This window comes from Nyctereutes procyonoides, unplaced genomic scaffold, assembly GCF_905146905.1.
Source record: "Nyctereutes procyonoides isolate TBG_1078 unplaced genomic scaffold, NYPRO_anot_genome, whole genome shotgun sequence".
NCBI lineage: Eukaryota > Metazoa > Chordata > Mammalia > Carnivora > Canidae > Nyctereutes > Nyctereutes procyonoides.
In genome coordinates, this window is record NW_026575142.1 from 43,312,549 (window position 1) to 43,333,081 (window position 20,533).

General features: G+C 58.6%; 2 protein-coding genes across 2 annotated transcripts in view; both read right to left on the bottom strand.

The window, feature by feature from the left end:
* Positions 1-2,845: 2,845 nt before the first annotated feature.
* Positions 2,846-6,104, bottom strand: LRRC14B (leucine rich repeat containing 14B). The gene is made up of 2 exons (XM_055308060.1): positions 4,910-6,104; positions 2,846-3,504 (listed from the first exon to the last, which is right to left on the bottom strand). The coding sequence occupies exons 1-2, from the start codon at positions 5,794-5,796 to the stop codon at positions 2,859-2,861; spliced, it is 1,533 nt and encodes a 510-aa protein (XP_055164035.1). The 5' UTR covers positions 5,797-6,104; the 3' UTR covers positions 2,846-2,858.
* A 135-nt stretch (positions 6,105-6,239) lies between these two features.
* PLEKHG4B (pleckstrin homology and RhoGEF domain containing G4B) overlaps positions 6,240-20,533 on the bottom strand; it is an 80,508-nt gene continuing 66,214 nt past the window's right edge. Inside the window, exons 12-21 of the mRNA XM_055308057.1 lie at positions 18,877-19,646; positions 16,305-16,557; positions 15,154-15,243; positions 14,849-15,079; positions 13,156-13,326; positions 12,399-12,579; positions 12,003-12,107; positions 11,508-11,768; positions 8,141-8,276; positions 6,240-7,021 (exon numbers count right to left, since the gene is read on the bottom strand). Coding sequence (XP_055164032.1) covers positions 8,143-8,276; positions 11,508-11,768; positions 12,003-12,107; positions 12,399-12,579; positions 13,156-13,326; positions 14,849-15,079; positions 15,154-15,243; positions 16,305-16,557; positions 18,877-19,646 — 2,196 coding nt within the window. The 3' untranslated portion in view covers positions 6,240-7,021; positions 8,141-8,142. The remainder of the gene's footprint in view (positions 7,022-8,140; positions 8,277-11,507; positions 11,769-12,002; positions 12,108-12,398; positions 12,580-13,155; positions 13,327-14,848; positions 15,080-15,153; positions 15,244-16,304; positions 16,558-18,876; positions 19,647-20,533) is intronic.

The following is a 20,533-nucleotide window of genomic DNA, read 5'->3' on the forward strand; positions in this document are numbered from 1 at the left end:
TCTGGCAAGTCAGGGTCCCGTCGGTGCAGACAGACCACAGGGAAGTGGCGAGTTTCGAGCCCCCCCCCCCCCCCCGCCCCGCACGCCTTCACTGCGCCACAGCCAGTGGCTGCAACACTGCATGCTGCCAGGACCTGGGCCTCGTGGGGCGTGGTTCTGAGGGGGTGTCCCTGTGTGTGATGTCCTGGCGGGACACTGGCTCCTTGCGGGTGGCCTGTCGTCAGTGGAGAGGAGAGCCAGGCTGCCTGGACCCGAGGCGCAGAAGCTCATGGACGCCTGGACGGGGTTGTCGAAGGCATTTATCACATGAGGGCAGATGCTGCTGCCCCCACATGAAAGGGGCTTTGCCCACAGCCAGGGCTGAGTGGCATAGGTGATGCCCCGGTTTTGGGCCCCAGGCTGATGGGATTCAGGACGGGCAGCAGCAGGTGGGTGGAATCACTATGATGAGCATCGAGACCCAGGTGAGAGCTGCAGCATCTCCACCCATAGGGAGGAGCTGCAGCATCTCCACCCATAGGGAGCTGCCCAGGGGCCCCAGCGATAGAGAATTGGGACCCTGTGGTCCAGTGGGCGACAGCTCCTCAGGGTGCTGCTCAATCTATGTAACGACAAAGAAAAGGAGAGCACCCGTGACCATAAGAGCCACAGGCCCCCGTCTCCAGGACTTCAGGCCACATCCGTGGCACAGAGGGTCCCCCTAGTCTGGGACATAAAGCTGTGTAATAAGCCCCTGAATCTGTTCTCCCCCTTTGCCAGGATGGGCAGCGGAAGGAGTGCTGGCTTCCCGGAGGAGGTGTGATGATTAATCCACCACACAGGACTTGGGGGACGCAGAGCCCATGCCCTTGGTGTTTTGGAAGGTGGTTGCCCAGTGTCTGTCGGTGTCCGCACCCTGCCCCATTCCATTCAGCTGTCGGGGCTCTGGGGAGACCAGTGGGACAGGGGGCTGCTAGGCCCGGAGCTGCTGTGGTGACTTCCCACCCTGTCGGCACCTGCCATCTGCCCATCTCTGCCTATGGGTGAGTATCCCTGTCCCTACGGTTTGTGTCAGACCCAGGCCTTCGCAGCATGAAAGCACAGGACGTGCCTGGGTCCTGGCAGATCCCTGGGGCTGGCAGGCATTGTCAGAACCTCTGAATCCTAGGCTGTGTGGGCACAGCCAAAACCCATCATGGCCGGAAACAGTCCTTCAGGGTTGGGGCCCAGCAGATCCACAGGATTGGGGAAATGATAGGCAGCAGGTTGGCACGGGAGGCATGGGTTCTGCTGGGGCCGCTCCAGAGGCTGCAGAATTGCTCCAAATGTGCCTCCACAGCCTCCTTGGCTTTTATGGGGGGCCATTCCCAGGGGTGGGGCTGTTGGGAACATTCATGACCCGCAGACACCTGCGCGCCCACCTCCTGCCTCAGTGACCGCAGGTGCCTGGCTCAGCCGCGTGCATTCCGGAGTCCTCTCCCATGGGCCACAAACAGCTGAAATCACTCCACTCTTTAGAGTTAGAATCAGATCATCACATAATTTTTCCCTGTACCTAATCTACTCTCTTTCCAGAGCTTCTTGCAAGGGAAACTCCCATGCCTGAGATAGGGTTCGGAGACTTTGGCAGCAGGATGGGTCTGCGGGATGGCAGAGTGTGGGCAGGGCAGTGGGAGAAGTGGCTCAGAGAGAAGATCTGAGGGGCAGGATGGTCACATGTCACCTTTTCCCTCCTGCCCACTTTCTGGGTGTCCCTCTTTCCTGAAAGACCCAGGAGGAACATTATTGCCTTCCCCAGGAAGCAGAGTCCTGACACAGCGGTCACTTTGGGGGTGGACACCCGAGGCAGCCCCACTAGGTTGTGGGGAGAAACACATGAACAGACCTGAGTGGGTGGAACATGGGGGGTATAGACATACCTGAGGGGGCCTGGGGGGTGCAGACATACCTGGGGGGCATGAAGGGTAGAGACATACCTGAGGGGGGCATGGATACCTGGGTGAGGACTCTGGGGGGCAGGGAGGGCCCCAGAGCTGGGTGGAGGGCAGCCCCTCCCACAGAATGAGTTAAGCCCACATTGAGCACTTGGGGTTCTAGTTTGAGGTCAGGCCCATTGAAGGCTAGCCTCTATCTTGATAACTTCGTTCATTTTCATACATGTAGATATTTTTTAAAATGCCTAACTGCACTGAAATTAAAGCCAGGTCTGAGGAAGGCACACTGCTGTGTATTCGTACATAATCATCCACACTCAGCCTCTGCTGGAATCAGCTCTTGGAAGAAACCAAGGGCAAACGTCGTTAAGCACATTTGCACCTGGACTCGGTGGCACAGAGGAGCTGCCCCGGCCTAAGCAGAGGCTCCTCTGGCGTCAGCATCCAAAGGGAGGTAGGAAACCGGAGCGGTGATGGGGTTGTCCCAGGCAGGGCTTTCCACAGTGGCAGAGGCCCAGGAAGCCATTCTGCATCCTGGTCCTTGGGCTCAAGCCATTAACCACCCCCTGTTCCATGCCGGGCAGGAGCTCATGAATAGGCAAACCCAAGTCGGCCCTGTGGACAACCCAGATGTGGCACAGGGCCTGTGTTGTGTGACAGGTTGTTCATGTCCTCTCCACCCTGGCCGGACGTCTGAGCTCCCCCTCGTTGCTCCCAGCCCGCCCAGCCCCGCTCCACTGTGCGGAGGCGCCTGGAGTGGCCTCTGCTGGAACCAGGGTTTCCTCTCACCTGGGCTTAGCTGATGCCACATACGAGCTTCAGCAAGAGATGCTTTAACGGATGGTAGCGGGGAGCCGGTGGCCAAGACTGCCCATGCGGGCTGTCCAGGCTCCGGCACAGCCGAGCTGCAAGTCCCCCCCCCCCCCCCCCGGTCTGCTCAAGGGCCTACTCCATTTGTTCCAGTGCTCTGGAGAAGTTCTCTAGAGCAGCTTTGAAAGCTCGCAGCAGGAAAGCTCCAAGTTCGTTGCTTGTTTCTTGGATATCTGGGTCGAAACTTCCGAAGAGGGGCGTGCACACCTGGATGTCGCCCCGACCAGCCCGAAGCAGCACTGCACGGAGGTCCTCAGCAATCGCGTCATATTTCTGCTGGTCGAACTTGGACATGGCTAGGTCGTCCTGGGGGTAGGCAGTACCCTCAGGGTAGCAGTCCTTGGGCACTGGGAACTCTGCACGCCGCAGTTTGGGCAGCTCACAGAGAGCCACGAAGAGGCGCCTCAGGGCCCGGGCCGACAGGGGGTTCCCCAGGAAGCGGAGCTCGCACAGCTCATGGCAGGGGCTCAGGGCCAGGATCAGCATGCTCACATGGCTGTCTTCGATGTCGCATTCCTCCATGGTGAGGACCCGCAGTGTCTGGGCGGCCCAGCCCAGCAGCCGGAAGAAGGTGGAGGGGAACAGGCTGAACAGGCTGTGCCCACTGAGGTCGAGGACCTCCAGGTGCGCGGCATGGGTGCAGTCTGCCAAGAAGGCCATATCTTCGTGGTTCAGGGAGCAGTTGGCCAGGTCCAGGGTCCTCAGTGGCGTCTGTAGGGGGCTAGGGCAGGGCAAGAAACAGCACAGGTGAGGGGCAGTCCCAGGAGGACCTCTGGGAGGAATTAAGATGAATTCTAGCTCAGGAGTCCGCAGATGACGGCCCAAAGGCAGAGTCCACTGCGGCCTGGTCTTACTCAACTGGACTGTAAAATGGTTTTTACATCTTTAAACAATGGAACAAATCACAAGAATGATACTCTGTGACATGTGGGAATAATACAAAACTCAATTTTTAGTGTCCATAAGTAAAGCATCAATTAGAATGAGGGTTGCTCAGTTGTGTACTGTGGAGCAAGGAGGGGAAGGGCCATGCAGCCATCCAGCCCAGCTTTCCTACGGCCTGGTACCTGCAGCCCCTCCCACGTGCTGAGGCCAGCATCAGCAGATGCACAGCTATGGGGAGACCCTGCTCTGAGCAGCAGGTCTCAAGGGGCTTGTGAAAAACACACTTTCTCAATGTACCCCGCCCTGGGGATATTTGGTTTGGGTCTGATGCCACCAGGCTGAGCACTCGGTGCAGGAGAGCCTGTGGGGGGCCCCACACCTGTGCCACTGCGTGCTGAGAGCTGGCTGTCTGCCCACCACACTGTCTTTCCCCAGCCCCTCCTTCCAGGTCTGTGCTGCGGACCAGAGTGGCCCTCGTGAATACGGAGGTGACCATGCCATCCTCCTGCTCACAGCCTCCAGGGGCTGTGATGCTCCACCTCCCCACACTGCCCTGCCGTCTGACCCCAACCTTCTCTCTGCTGACCCTTGACCTGTCCACGTCAGCGCCTCTCGCCAGCCTGCCACTCTATGCAACCCAGTACTCCAGACCCCTGCTCAGGCCCACCTGAGGGAGTCGGCCTTCCCTGACCCCCGGCCCTCGTGCTCCCACAGGGGACCCGCTGACCAGCTCCAAGCCAACACGGTCTGCAGAAGCAGTGAGCTGCATATGCAGCTCCCGCCTGGTGTTCTCTGATTCTCGGATCAGCCGCCCTGTCCTGAGGACTCCCAGCAGCCACAGTGCAGAGGTAGACCCTGAACAGCCACATCTGAACGTGGACATGGACGGCCCCACCCTCCCAGCCCACCAAGCCTTCGGAGGAGACCACAGCCCAGTGGACCCAGTGGAGCTGGTTCTTGAAGGTTTTGTCACCATATTGCCCATTGTTGGGGTAACTTATTATCAGACAGGTGAGGAGCACAATTACCCTACCCTGTCCAGGCCTTCTGGGGTAAAGGCAGAGGGAGCCTGGAACGTCCTGACTTGTCAGCAGCCAGGTCCCATCCCATGGTCCCTCATGCATCTTGGGCCTGCCACCCCCCACCCCAGGCCCCAGTCCCCATCAACAGCCCTGCACGAGGAACTGTGAGCAGAGACCCACTCACTTGGCCTGCCCTCTGTGTTGTCACCCCAGACTCACCCGAGCAGTTTCGGAATCTTTCCTGTCAGCGTGGAGAAGGCCACACTCAGCTCGTTGAGCTGGCTCATCTGGCTGAGTTCCCAGGCGATGGAGGTAAGGAGGCGGTCCGCGCGGTCAGGGCTCAGGGTGCTGCTTGGGGGCGCGTCGAAAGCCTTGGCAGGCAGCGTGAGTGAGGCCAGCCGTGGGAAGCCCACCTGGGCCAGCAGCTGCTGCACATGGCCAGCATGTAGCCGCACGTTGTGCACGACCTCTAGCCTGTGCAGTTCACCTGGCCCTGCCAGACGCAGCACCTGCATTAGCTGGCTGGGGCCCAGACTGTCTGCTCGGAAAGAAAGGCAGTGCACGCGCAGCGGTGCAGGGCCAGGCCCCAGGGCACGCAGCACCAGCTCGAAATTGCCCTCTGTGACAAAGAGATCAGTGAGGACCCGCACGGGGGGCCGGACCACAAGGGACGCCGCCTGCAGCTGGCAGCAGGTCCTGGCCAGCAGCTCGGTGCGGCCCCACCTGCCCAGAGCCCTCCCGCAGGGGCACTGCTGCACCTGCACGTCTCGGACACCCGTGAGGTCAGCCACGCGCAGCCGCCATGGGCCCGCGGCCCGGAGCACGTGGTCTGCGAGGCCCTGCACGCAAGCCTCCAGGCAGGGCCTGCAGGTGCGGTCCCGCAGGTCCACCGGCGGTTCAGAGTGCGGCCCGAGCAGCACGCTCAGCCGGAACTCCTCCAGGGGCCAGCGCTCCAACAGGGCTCGGATCACCACCGCCTGCTCCAGCAAGTAGCTGGCTTTGAACAGGAGTGGGTAGAGGTTGTGGGCGACACTGTCCAGGCTCTGCTGGGCCACCTGGGGGTGAGACACCAGGGCCTCAGCAGAAATAGAGCGCAGCGACCTCATCGTGCCCGCATGCAGTGGCCCAAAAGCAAGACGGAGCTCTCCCCTTGAGATTCTCCCGAAGATGGATGCCCTTCTTGCTTATTTTTAGCTGCAGCTGCTGCGAGCAGCTTGCCTTTGGGCAGAAGCTAGTGAGCAGGCTCTCTGGTCATCTGACGGCTATTTTGGTCATGGGCGCTTGTTTGGCTCTGGCCGTGGAGGCGTCTGGCAGTGGCCAGCTTGTCCTTGTGGTGCTCATCTATGCAAGCAGAGCTGTCCCAGCATGTGGCTCAGGGGCACCAGGCCCCCGAAAAGTGCTGCTCATGCCCAGGGCAGGGGTGGCCCTGGCTGTGAGACCGCAGATGAAGGCTGATCTGCTGCCCAGGGCCATGTTCCCTCAAAGTCACAGGAGCCAGGCTCCCTGGATGAAGCATGTCACTGACGTACCCGGATACAACAGAACAAAGTGAGAGAAACACGTCTCATTTATTTATGTTCCTCAAGTTTGGATTGAATCAGCATTGAAAAAACGAAGAAAACATCCTACAGTAGCTGGAAATGGCAAGGTCACCATGGTGAGCACCCAGTCTGACCCCAGCCCCTGCCCCACGTGGCTGCCGTTCTGAGGACACCTCACAGCATGAAGCTCATTCAAGGCCTGGCATCCACCCAGGCTCCTCCATCTGATGTGGGGTGGTCCTCTTGGGGCCCCGGACACACCCCAGACCTCAGGCCCAGCTGCTGTGCCCTCGCCCCAACCTGGGTCCCAGGCCACAGGTCACTACCTTATTAAAAATGAAAGAAAACCGAGATTCCAAATATACTCAGAGGTGTCCCTGTGCCTGGTGTCCACTCAGTGGGGCTGCTCCGGGGGACCATTGCCCATGGGCCTGTGTTGCCTGGAAGACTGGGGAAACCCCGGTCCCAGAGGGCTTGTTGGGCCCTGAGACCATCCAAGCCCGCCCGGACCTCCCCATGGGAACTGAGGAATCGCCAGCTCCCACCCCAACCTTGGTGCAGCAGTGAGAGTGGCAGGGCCACCTGAGCCCCTAGACTGGGTGGAGGGCTATGCAGGGGGGATGCACAAAGGCAGGCGGAGACCGGGCCGTGCTGACCCTGTGGCCAGTGGCTGAGGTGGGGGTGCACCAGGAGCCCCCAGCAGGACAGCCTCAGGCCATAGTGGAGGCTCCTGTGCTCCCTGTGACGGGATTGTCCTGGAGGGGCTCAGTCTCTTCCATATAAGTCACGGCTGGGAAAGGAAGGACATCCTGACTCAGACACCGCGGCCCTCTCCCTCCCTCCCACCAGGTGCCCAGGCTGTGTGTGGCATCGAGTCTGTGTCTGGGAGGTGCTGTGGAGCCCTTGCACCCCTAGGGTGCTCTCAAACTCACACACACATATCCTGTTACAGAAGTAGTTGCCTGGACGGACAAGGTCAGGGAAACAGACAGGAGGGTGTCCCCTGCGAGGCTGGGTCCCTCATGGGTGGTGCCCCTGGCTCTGGGCCCAGACAGAGCCTGCCAGGGGGCCACCTTGGCTGGCATTGTGATGCATCTTAGAGTAAGAGGGTTCTGGTCCCACAACGTGGGAGTCCTGTGTTTGCTGTTCTGATCCCAGAACATGAGAACACAAGGGCATGTGAGCTTGGCACAGCCTCTGCAGGGGCTCCAGGCCTGGCCTACAAGTGGGAGGCGGGGAAGCCTCTGTTCTCAGGACAGTCCCGACACAGGGGTGCCCTCCCGACAGAGGGAGGCTGGGGCAGGCAGAGCTGGTCTCCACCGCCTCCCAGAGGCTGAGGGCCCCCTCCTCTTGGAGGGATACCCGAGCTCTCACAAGTAACCATGCCACCCTCTTGGGTATATGGTTTCCAGGGGGCATAGGCACAGGGTCCTGGGGAAGTTGGCCTGGGGGTGCAGCCCTGCTGGCCAGTGCGCCCCTCCTGGGGGGGCATTAACATCCAGCCATGTACTGTGCTTGGAGCATCTGGCACAGGGTGGAGACCTGCCAGGGAGTCTGGCTGGTTGTGGCACCCAGCACCTTAGGGTGACCAAGGATGAGTGAACCCTCTCATCACTTCAGGGGGAGCCAGGACACCCCCTCTTCTGGGGAGTGTTTTGCTCGATGGTCAAACCACTGCCCAGAAGCCTTTGTCTGGCAGAAGGAGAGGGCGTCACGGATCAGAGCCCATGTCACTTGTCATCAGTCGTCAGAAGATCTCTGTGAAAGACACTGGTGGCTCCCTCTCCCTGGTCTCCCCCATGCCTCCCCTCAGGGTGTGTCCAGGCTCATCTGTGCCCTCAGTGGCAGGCTGGCCCCCATGCTGGCCGTGGGCCCTGGACACGGAAGTCTCAGGAGGGGGGGGACTCACAGTCATGGAGTCCTGGCTGTGCCGCTGCAGCTGGGAGCCCCTCCTGGGATGGCAGGGGAGGTGCTCGGGTGGCCCTCCTCACGCAATGGCCCAGGGAGCCCGAGGCCACTGTCCCCCGATAACATGTACTCAGTCACTGCAAAGAGAGGCAGGGTCAGGGCTGGCTGCCCTCAGCACTCGGGGCCCTCTGATGTGTATCAACAGACATCACCAGCAGAGTGATGACAGGATGTTTGTGAGGCCGGGTCAGGGCAGACGGACCGGGGCTGGAGTGCAGACACCATGTGAGCAAGTGTCCACCGACCCTGCTCCTATGAAATCAGCCGACGAGGGAGGTGCTCAGTGGCCTCTCCCCTCCACCAGGCAGCTCAGAGGTGAAAACAGAACACCAGGCCCAGGAAAGACCAGGTGGCTTAAAGGAACCTCAGAGCAGGACGGGACCAGGTCTCAGCCCCAAAGGGCTGCGGGAACCTGTCCACTGTCACTGCATGTGAAGCTGTGGCCATGACCCTGCCATGCAGGCACCACCTCCTGCCTGAGTGGCTTCTGGGGGCTCCACCCCGGCTTCGGGACGGGGATCACAGTGCTGTCTGTGCAGGAGCCACAGTGGCTGAGCACAACCCCTGGCCCCGACCATCACGGCTAGTGGGGCTCCTCGGGGGAAAGAGAGCCCCACCTCCGGACTCAGGCTTCCCTGTGGGACATGCCAGCCCTGCAGGGGCTGGGGAGGACACTGCCGGGGAGGTGCCACGGCTCTGGGATGGCAGTGTGGAGTGCCCAGCTGTGCTCCCCGTGGGCCCGTCCAGGACACAAGCCTGACCCAGGTGGCTGCTGCAGGTGCGCAGCCCCCCGCACCCCTGGCCCACCCCCAGGATTCAGGGCAATGCCTCCACCTGGGCAGAGACACGACTGTGGTCAGCCGGTGCCCTCAAAGATGCTGTCACTGGGGCACAGGTACACTGGGGGCTTGGGAGAAAACATGTCCCAGGCAGCATCACCCTGAGGAGGGTCCTCACCTGGGTGGTGTTACTGTGCGGTGACGGGTACTGTGGGGGGTACTGCAAGGTACTTTGTGGGGTACTGTGGGGGGTACCGTGGGGGTGTTGTGGGGGATACCACGGGGTACTGTGGGAGGTACTGTGTGGGTACTTTGGGGAGTACTGTGTGGGGTACCATGGGGGTACTGTGGGGTTACTGTGTGGGGTACCATGGGGTACTGTGGGGTGCACTCTGGGGTATTGTGTGAGGGTACTGTGGGGGTACCATAGGGGTACTATGGGGTACCATGGGGCTACTGCAGGGTACCGTGGGGTACCGTGGGGTGTGGGAAAGCAGACTCCCATGATCCTCCACCGCAGGAGCTGAGATAACCAACCCCTGCGGGTCCCACCAGCACCTTGGCCCCTGCATGTGGGGCTGAGTGCTGGCTCCTCCGTGTGCGTTGGCCGAGTGGCAGGGACACAGCCCACAGCCCGCGTGTCACTCACAGGAGGCTGCTCATGCTGCATTCCTGCTCCTGGCGGCCACAGGTCTGCTTGGCCTTCACCTCTACCGACTCCCCTGTTAGTCCTCTGTTCCCTACTGTCTTCCTACGTCCAGGATGTGTATGTCCCACTGGCGCAGCCCCGCAGTATCGCTCCACACCACAGAGGCCTGGAGCCAGGCAGAGGCCGCCATGGCTGGATACCTTCCAGGTGCACACGCCGTCCGCCTTAGCACGTCGATGCTGTTCTCACGTATGCCGTGCTTGTCCCCAGGGCCACTGCCCCTGACAGATAGGTAAGCGGCCGAGCCTTGCGCACCGTCTCCTATTTCCCCCAGGGTCACCGTCCTCCTCCCTGCACAACATCCTTTGACCTTTCAGGTCTGCTGGTTGAGCTGTTTCAGCCTTTGCACAAAAATGTCCTTGTGTCACTGTTACTGAAAGACATCATCACGTTGAACTCGTTTGAAGGTTTCTCTGTTCAGAGCAGCAAACCGTGCCCCCCGCGAGCTGTGTGTGGTGACAACGATGCTGCCGCCACCCTCCTCATGGCGCCAGACAGCCGGCTCTCGCTGGCCACTTCCCAGAAATTCTGTCTGTCACTGTGTCTCCAGCCTGCGTGCTTGGGGCTCATGGGTCTCCTCTGGGCCTGTAGGCTGACACCTGTCACCAAATCAGGGAAATATTAAGCCATAGTTCCTTCAAAGTTTTGCCATCTCTCCATTTTGGGGACTCTGTTATGTGTTTGTTAAGCCACTCAAAGTCATCCACAGCTCACTGATCTTCTTCCTTGACTTGGTGATTCTGTGTCGTGTTGATACATCTCCACTAAGCTTTTCTTCTGTTAAGTCGTGCTGTTAACTCTATCCAGGGAGGTGCTCACCTTAATGATTGCAGCCTGTTATGGTGCTAAGTTTAGTCTGTCCCACCTTCCCTGCTGTGATGTAACGTTCTAGATGTCAGGGACACAGAATGATGGTGTGAAGGCCAGAAGGACACAGAATGATGGTGTGAAGGCCAATTCTAACAAACCCATCGGTTCCAGCTGGTTTCGCCTGTTTGCCCTTGTCATGTTCCGCTTCCTACTTCCTTGCATCAGACAGTGCAAATCTACCCCATTGGCTGCCAAACATGTGTGTAATCCTATAAATCGCCTTAACCTTTGCTCTCGGATGCAGTTAGATCACCTGTACATGCCCTGCATTCATGACCTGGTGCAGGTCAGCAGAGGTGTTCAGTCCAACATGGTGTCCTGAGCAAGCCCTCGGAGGACCTGCCACTGCCCTGGAGCTGCTGCCCGTGTGCTGCTGGGAGCAGGTGTGTGGGGTACTCTCTAGTCCTCCAGAGGCTCCAGCCTGGGCAGTCCCCTCAGGTGCGGTGCTGACCAGCCTTCTGCTGGACCCAGGCCTTGGAGACTTCTTGCTACATGGGGCTCCCCTGGGCTGCCCTCCCCTGGGGGTCTGCCCACGTGGCTCCCCATGTGGCTCCCCACGTGGCTCCCCACGTGGCTCCCGGGTGCCCTCCAGGCAGAGATGGGAACGACCATGGGGCTCACATCACAGTCCCGTCTCAGGTCACTACTGGTGGTGGCAGATGTCCTAGGTCTTAAAATCTCGTGTCATATGCTTTTGTCTCTTTATATTTTGTTTCATCTAGGTTTTGTTGCTTGGTTGTTTTAAATCTGTTTCCTGTGATGTTTTAGGTGAAAGTGAAAATTTTTTATTTTTTTTGATTAAAGAAAAACTATAATGTGTTTAAAGACTTTTGGAAGTCTATAAAGGCAAGTGAGTTAATTGCATAGGTGCACCGCCCACCCCGCCCCCCACCCCCCCAGAGTGGCTGGAGGCTGAAGCACCTGCCGCTCTGGAGCCTGGGTGCACTCACGCATGGAAGGTGGGCTCCCCGTCTCCAGCTCCAGCTCCTCCTCCTCCTCCAAGCAGGTGCGCATGTCGTGGGGCCAGGGGCAAGAGGCAGTGCTCAGCAGGGCTGGGCTGGCAGACGTGTGCGGGCTCAGTGGTCCCAGGACAGAGGAGGACTGGCTGCTGGAGGAGGAGGTGCTGCTGTCTGAGATGGTGGAGTGTGGCCTCTTAAAGGGGGTGGCACGGTCACAGGAGGGTACAGCCACAGGGGCTCGGGTCCACAACTCTGGAAGGGGACAGAAAGCAGGCTGATCTGGCTTTTGCTCCACACGTGCTGCCCAGATTTGATAATGAAGCAGCCATCTGAGAACCCAACCAAGTCCCTCCCACTGAGGTCAGTTTGGGCATGATGTGGCCACCACCCATCCAGCCACTGTGCTGGCTCTCGGGCCCGCAGTCAACACCAGGGCCCCAGTCAGTGGGACAGGGTGAGGGAGAGAGAGGGCTGAGGCCATGTTACCTGCTGCCTTGATGGCCCGGTCATTAAGGGCCGCGTCACTGGACTGGATGTCCACGAACGGCTTGTTGCCAATCCCCATTGACACCATTTCTTGCATTCTGAGTTCTAAAACAGAATAACATAGGGCAACTTTCCAAGGAACTGCTTGGCTTTAATACTCTCCCGACAATGCTGTGTACCCAGCACCCTCCATCCAGACCAGGAGCACGTCAGGGCCTGGCCCAGCACCCTCCCCAAGTGTTGCTGGGACCCAGAGATGCTGGGGCTCCCGTTCTGGCACCTACACCTGGTCTGGCCTCTCAGGGAGCTCAAGGAGTCGACGACAAAAAGGGGGACATGGGACTCAGAACTGGGGGAGTGGTAGGGGCTGGCCCTGGGTGGCCCTCTTCTGCCCACCTCTGTTCCGCAGAGCCTGCCGCCACAGGATCTGCCCTATCACGTGGGTCCAGGCCATCTTGACCTCTGCAGAGCTGGCCTGGAGAACATAGGTGTCCTGGGACTTTCGCCGTCTGCGGAACCAGATCTCAAACCTCAAGCCGCTGTCTCCGATGTTCTCTGTCATCCCAATCTCAGCCGTCTATACCAAAAGCCGCAAGTGGCAGCAGCGTCAGCAACTTCTGATCCTCACTTGAGGAATTGACCATTCTCTGGCCACCATCTGACCCCAGCACCTCAGTGCTAGAGGCTCTTCACCCAAATACCAAATGGGGGGCTGAGGCTGGACAGGGACCCCCAGGACAAACCAGATTCCCACCCATGTGCACTGACTCCCTCCTGGAGCCGCAGTCTCCCCAATGGAGAAAAGGAGGCTGGACTGGAAGGCTCTCTAGTGGCCCGCGGTGGCTGTGCTGGACAGGGCTACAGGACTGCCTCTGATGTGCTCCTCTGCAGGTAAGGGCTATAGGCTCCCTGCGGGAGGTCTAGAGCTCAGAACCCTGGGGGGTGAGGGCCACCCTTGGAGACTGGCCCAGGTTCACCTTCACCACAATCAGAAATGAAGTTACTGACTGAGAAGTTTCCCAGCCGCTGAACCAGCCCGCAGCACCATAAAGGACCAGTGTGTCCGTGCGACTTCCTGATTTCAGACACAGCCCCGTATGTCCTATTTCACCGCTCCCACCCAGGGGCGTCAGGTGTGAGGCGGGCATGTTACCTTGAAGGACTGTTTGTACGTGTAGGTGTCATAACCCCCGTCCACCTTTCTGGTCTTGCTAAACAGGATGAGGTCTTCGAAGAGGAACACGTGCCTCAGATACTTTTTCCTTCCACAGCAAACGATAAACTCATCCTGGCATCTCAACTGCCCCTGCTCCTTCAGATTCACCTGCAGATGGAGCAAGCCTCCCTCAGGGACCTGATCCCGCCCCAATCCTTGGGGAGAGAGGGACTGGAGGTAGAATCATCACCCATGGTCAGTGCTCACTCGATGATGCCTCCTCCTAGACCCCAAAGGACGGGGCTGGAGGGTGGCTGGGTGGGTGAGCATGTGTGGCGGCCCGTGCCTCTTTTGTCCACATACCTGGCCCTGAGCCTCTTCTGTCTGGCTGTTCCTGACTTATGCCCCTCACAATAAACTGGTGATGTCATAGTGAACGGTCTCTCTGGGTTCTGATTGTTGTGACCAATCGGTGCCGTGGGGGGTGGGGCAGTCTTGTAGGATGGAACCCGTCACCTGTGGGATCTCACCCCACATCCATGCAGATGGCGTCAGGGTTGAGTTGAATTACAGGACACCCGGCTGGTGCCTGAGAATTGCTCAGATGTATGGGGAAAACCCTTGGGGCCAGGCAGGGCTCCTCTGGTCTGCATGGAGCTCGCAGCAGAAGTACCCTTGTGGACATGGTGCTAAACTCTCACCTGTTTCTGCATAAAAATACCCGATATAGCCTATGTGGGAGTCAGGTTACGAATTCTGCACCTGAGCCACCCCTACCCACAGAAGTACCCCCCAAGCTGCAGTTTGGGCTGATGGCTAGTGGGACCGCATGGAGTGTATCCCAAACTGTGGACACCACTGCTAAGTCCCTCCTGTAACCTTCTAGCCCATGGATAGCCCTGTCCTGGGGGCTTCCTGAGAATGGCTGGTCCAATCCCAAATGACTCGGCTAAGTCTGCTGAATGGGGGCTTCTGGAGTGACCATGCCGGGGTACCCTGAGTCCTCCATGGCTGTCCATGGACAACTATACTCCATGCCGGACTCCATCTCTGGTGCTGGCCACAGCCTCAGATCTACCTTCTCCAGCTGACGCCAGAGGTCCCACCTTCAAGCCTAGGTGGGGTCAAAGGGCAGGGCAGGGCACTGGCACATCCATGGCTGTGCGCACACAGGCCATTTCACCTTGCAAGGCACCCAGGGCTGCTCAGTGGGAGGACAATGCATGCAGGGTGGCGGCCAGAAGGGCCCACGCTCAGATTACGGTTTGTGAGACTCTTGATGCAGTTTTTAGCAGGGCATGAACATTTTCATTTTCCCTGGGAACCCTGTGGCTGTCCCTCCGCTGTCAGACACCAGGCGTTCTGCTGGGGGCAGGACTCCTCTTCTAAGCTGGTCCCATCCTGCCACCATGTGGGCTGTGTGGATGCCGGGCCCAGGCTCCCAGTGTTGCTCTGATCCAAGCCTGACAGCCAAGTAGCCCCAAGGTGGATGGTTAGCCACTGAGGGCCTGCCTCCTATAATGCCCCGCGGCTGCCCGGACATGAAGCCCCTCTCTGCTCCCCTGACCCGCTGGCCCCAGAGAGGTCTCAAGCTTCTGGGGACTTCCCCAGAGGGAAGCTCATGTACTCTGGCCCCAGGCCACACCCTCCCTCAACTCAGGACAGCCCGTCAGGGCCTCGGGGCACTCACGTCACAGCCTCGGACAGCGTCCATGGCCAGCAGGTCGTTGCCGTGGCGCAGCTGGAAGCGGACCACACCCTGGGCAGCCCGAAGCTCGCTCAGCTCCTGCTCTGGGACGGGGCAGCGGCCAGCCTCCCTGACCAGGTCCTGCAGCAGCAGTGCGTACTTGCCCATGCGCTGCACCGGCTTCAGCAGGTAGGAGGCCAGGTCCATCTTGTCACCCAGCTGCCGCTGCTTGTCCTGCAAGGGCCGGGGCGAGAGGGTCAGCCGGGGCCAGGTGGGGGACAGCGCGGCTCGTGGGGTGGGGGGGTGACCTTGAAGAAGGCGTTGCCATGGCTGCAGAGTAGGGCATCCGACTGGGGCTTGTTCTTGCTGTAGAGCGCGTACATGCCGAACTGTTCCTCCTGCAAGAAGGGAGGACACGGGGCACCTGAGGGGGGCCAGGTCCAGTCTCTGCCTCTGCCCCCACCCTCTGTGTGCTGTGCCTCCCACGGGCAGGAGACAAGGAGGCTCAGCGCTGCCCTGGGATCGCCGGGGCTTACCAGCACATTGATGCCAGAGATCTAGAATTGGGCATTACAGGGCATGGGGGAGAGGGCAGAGGCGGGCCTGGGAGGGGGCACGGGGAGCCCAGAACCAAAGCTATGTTGACATTTGAAATTCTTGCTGTTGTTGTCAACATAAAGCAACACAGAGTTCATCTTCTGGCTAAAAGCACCTTCTTAGAAACAGCTGAAAAGATGCACCATGGAGTTGCTTTCACCCTCGGGCGTTTCCGTTGTGGGTGTCTACATTAGGAATGCGGAGGCCACGTCTCACCTGCCCACGGCACAGGTGCCACTGCGTCCCCACTGCCTGGATCACTGCGTGGGGACTGCTAGGTGAAAGCATTTCTTTTCAAACTGAATTCAGAGTTTCATTAATGATCCAGACAGGGAGATATTCATATACACAGTTGGGAGGACTCTCATGGGGAGAGCAGCCCTCGTCTGGGGCACGTGCACAGTCCGGGAGCCTCCGCAGAAAGCCTGACCTGGCTTGCTCAGATGGTGGGCTGGCCCGGGCCCCACCTGGGAGGGAGCTGGCCGCTGCAGCGGGAGGACTGAGGATGGGACCAGGTGGGCTCCCATGTACAGGACGTGAACTGCTTCGGGCCAACAGCCTTGAGAGGTGAGCAGAGGGGTGTGTGGGTGACGATGCAGGCAAGGCCTCCAGCGTCGTATGGCTCTGGGGGCCAAGGGTGCATTCGGGTGGCACCAAGCAAAAACACTCGATGTGATCAGAGCCACAGCCTTCTTGTCTATTTTGGGGTCTGTTTATTGCTGGGTCTGCACGGATCCAAATCACCCGAAACGTGGGCGTTGCCAGACCCAGCCTCTCAGAAGGCACCCTGGGCTGATGTCGCCTTCGCCTCCCACAGGGGCGCCTGCCGTGTGGACCCGGTGCCTGGGAGGGAGGGACTCACGTGTCTCAGGAACCCGCGGCCTGCCGCCAAGGGGCAGTGCTGGCAGCGCTCCAGCTCCGCCAGGAAGTGCTGGCGGTGGAAATCATAGAGGTTCTCCAGGTTCCCAAAAACGATGCTGTGCTTCCCTCGGAGGTCCTGGGGCAGGTCCGTTCTTTCCATTTCTGGAAAGTAATGGTCAATGACATACCCTAAGGACCGAACATACTCTCTCTCCGTGGACACCATCTCAGCCATGATGTGCTGCAGTCGGCTGCTGGAAGACAGAGGCGGTGGACACTCAGGGTGGTGCAGGCCTCGGCCTCACTCCAGGCCTCGGGAGACCCTAGGTCAGCGTCACTCCTGCTTCACATAGAAACAAATGCTGTGCAAGCCCAGAGGAATAAACACGATAGTACGGGGCAGCAATGAATCCTGTCACGTGTGCTCTGTCACCTGACACTGCTCCTTTGATGGAAACGAGTAAGATGGGAGATACAGGAGGTGCATATTAGAAGCTGCTCGCATGAAGTGCCTCTATACTGTTGGTCACAGCCTTTTAGGATAAAAGATCCTTCCATAAGGTGGACAGGAGAGACTGCCAGGGCCCCTAACTTCAACCTGGAGTCCTCTGCCAGGACGGTTCTGGCAGGAGGAGGATTTGAACACTGCAAAGAGGACTGTGGTGGGAGCTCCAAGACCCCGGGAGCCAGGTTCCCATGCACTGCTAACCTACCAGAAGGGACTTCTGAAAATTCAGCTCTGTGTGGTGGAGACAGGGGACCCAGAGGCCGGAGGGGAAGCACAGGGCCTCGGGGCCTGGGATGGGGCCGAGGTGGGCAGCGGGAGGTGGACAGAGGGCTCCCTGAGCTCACGTCCATGCTGTGTCCAAGCTGGGGATGTGTCCCTGTTGCATGAGGCCCTTCAGAGGCGCCAGAGAGTTTCTTCCCAGCTGCCAGCAGCTTTCCCCAATTACTCAATCCCCAGATACTCATGAAACTTCATAGTCTTTTTTTTTTTTTTCTATTACGTGGATTTACTTGCTTTCTTTTAAACTGGAAAGGAGGGATCCCTGGGTGGCGCAGCGGTTTGGCGCTTGCCTTTGGCCCAGGGCGCGATCCTGGAGACCAGGGATCGAATCACACGTCAAGCTCCCGGTGCATGGAACCTGCTTCTCCCTCTGCCTATGTCTCTGCCTCTCTCTCTATCTGTGACTATCATAAATAAATTTAAAAAAAAAACTGGAAAGGAGTTAAAAGCAACCGATGATAGGAGATACACCTGCAGTCAGAATGCCTGCTGGGTGTGTCCATCTGTAGCTGGAGAGCCTGTCCCTTCCCGTCCCACACTCCCCACACCTCCCAAATACCTCCTGGCTAGTCAGGAGCCCTGACCCTCATGGCACTGCCCCTAAGACACCTGAGGCCCCAGCCCCAGCCCCACAGCACAGTTCCTGTTCATATTTGCTGAAAACAGGCACCATTAAATATTCAGAAACAACACTAGCGTGGTCTGAGGATTTGGAACAAATGACTTAGAAACTGACACATGAGGACATAATGGTGGGAACTGACTACTGGCCTAGTGACAGGAAGTCCCTCTGGGCAACTGGCACAAGGCCTGGGTTTTCACGAGAGTGGATTATTTTAACACTTTTTCCTACGGGCGCTGGTGCGAGAGGATATGCCCTGTGCGCTGTGCTGTGGGCCCAGGGCCTGTGACAGGTGAGAGGGGGATGGCTTCCCAAACTTGCTCCCCCCCAGACTGAGGATGTCCACTGTGGGTGCCTGGGGGCTCTTGGCAACTGGAGGGACCCTATTCCTGCCCTCTGTGCCTCTGGAACTTTCAAGATGTGCTCAGGGGAGCCGGAGGGTGGTTCTAACTTCTGGAAAAACCCCTCAGGTGATCCCAAACAAAACCCTCCTGTTCCACCTCAAGTTTCACCCCAAATAGGGTACACGGGAACCTGAAACATAAAGGACAGTATTTGGTTGCCATCTCAGTTCAGAGATGTTCTCTGCCTGAGGAGGAAGCATGTCCACCAAGCAAACAAGCAAAGGACACGAGGAAGATGCCCCACTGCATCCACCCCACACACTGACAGGCTAGCAGTGCAAGCGGCAGGCTGTAGCACCAGGTGTGTTGCTACCTGTCATCAGGCCTGGGTGCACTTCCTGCCCATGTTTCCATCCTATGGTCAATAAAAGATATATTTTTTAATACAAATCTTCTTAAAGATTAAACAGATTCATGGACATCTCCATTTGGGCAATGGGCAAACACACGTACTTCTCACCTCCATGCTGAAAGACTTTTCCTAAAAAGTAATTTTTAAGGTAAAGTCTTCATACTTCAGGTGTGATTTTCTATAAATTGGTCTCAAATGATGAGAGCTGGTTATGTAACCGTCAGAGCGGGTGAGCCATGAAAAAAGGAAGTAGTTTTCAATGACTATTCGGAACACAGGGAGGTAAATAACATCTTATCTAAAATCAAATGCAAGTGTGCTACCCGGACAGGACACGGTGGACCTGGAGGCATGTTTGTGGATTGCACTGACCACTACACCCACAGGCTGGAGGGGTGTCCGCCTCACCTTCCTGCTTGCTTGTTCCCGTCCTCCTTGGAAGGGTGGGTCCTGGAGGGAGAGGACAGACTCTGGTTCCGAGTGACCAGGGGGCTCTCAGCATGTGGCCTTGATGGGGGTTTCTTCTCGGAGGCCACGGTGCTGGTCACCTCCAGGCCCCTGATGAAGACCCCAGTGTGGCCTGGCCAATGGGAGTCTCTGAGGCCACTGTCAAGCTGTGGAATCTCAAAGCTTTGTGTTTTTCTCATACTTTTCTTCAGAGAATGTTTCCTGGGGTGGGAAGCAGGTGTCTGGATGGGCTCAGGGGAGCAAGTGGGGCTGTCGTGTGGGGAATGCACACCTGGGGCCAGGTGCTCATCCTCCTGCTTGCGCAGAAAGGCTTGGCCAGGGGAGCCAGGCAGCAGCGGGGCCCGCTCCCCAGCGGGACACTCCAGGTCAGTGGAGGGCGTCCAAGATGGCTCATGGGGCCTCCTCTCAGCCTCCTGGCTCAGCTCATGCTTCAGGGGTCTGCGGCCCAGAGGCAGGGTGCCAGGATCTGGGATAGCCCCAGACAGGGCCTCTTGGAAGCAGAGTTGGGTGTGCTGGCTCTGCAGCCATAAGGGGTCCCACCGATGTAGGGCCTGCGGGCTGTCCAGGCCTGCCACTGCCATGCTTGCCCCAGGGAAGCTCTGTGTAGTCAGCTCTGTGGCCTCCTGGTGCCAGCAATTTAGATACTCAGCGATGGGCTGCGGGCCCAGGTGTCCCAGGCACTCACCACACTGCTGCATCCACCTGTCCACCTGCATGGCAAAGGGGGATGCTGGTCAGGACAATGGAAGACTGTCATGGCCCCCATGGCCTTGCCAATCCCACCCAATCTCATGCAGCTAATGAGCAACTCAGGTAAACCTGGTTCATGCTCCTTTTGCTCTGCAGGTGCCCCAAATCCAGGACTGTGGTAACCAGATGGCCAGAGCAACAGGAAGACCTCTCCACCCACCAAGGGAGTTGCTAGCCAGACTCGCCCCAAGGGCAGGCAAGATGAGTTTGCATCTAGTCCAATGGGGTCTGAATCCTCTACAGCCCCTAAGAATAACAGGAGGAGTTGTTCCAGGGATGTCGGATGCCAGGGCTACACAGACTATGAAATCGGTCATTCCACACCTCTGCCTGGTGTAGAAGGCCATGACAGGGACAGAGAATCCCTAGCCCTGCCCAGGCCTTCCCTGATGCCTTAGATCCCATCAGGAAGAGCTGTGCTCCTGGGGATTCTGGCCCCAGCAGCGTGACAGCCAGGCAGTTCCAGGGTACTGGTGAGTTTGCATGGCATGTGCTGTGCTGCAGCAACTGTTCTAGGGTCTCTGGCAAGAAGTATACTTTTACAGCTGAGCTGAGAAGCACAGAAAAGTTCACGTGTTCATTTTGCTTGTCCCTTTGGAACAATAAGTTCCTCATACAGTGGCTGAGATCCCAGGGCATGCTGTCGGGGGTGGGGTGCTGGCCACTTGTCCCAGGGTGCCGCTCACTCTGGCCTGCAGGGACAGTGTGCCCTCCATGTCCATAGCACATGCAGATCCCTTGGAGGTGATTCCACGGCGGATGTCAGACAGATGGGCCCCTCAGGCCAGCGCTCCCTGCATCCACTTAGCCCAGTGCTCAGGCACCGTCTGAAGTCCCAGATCGCTTC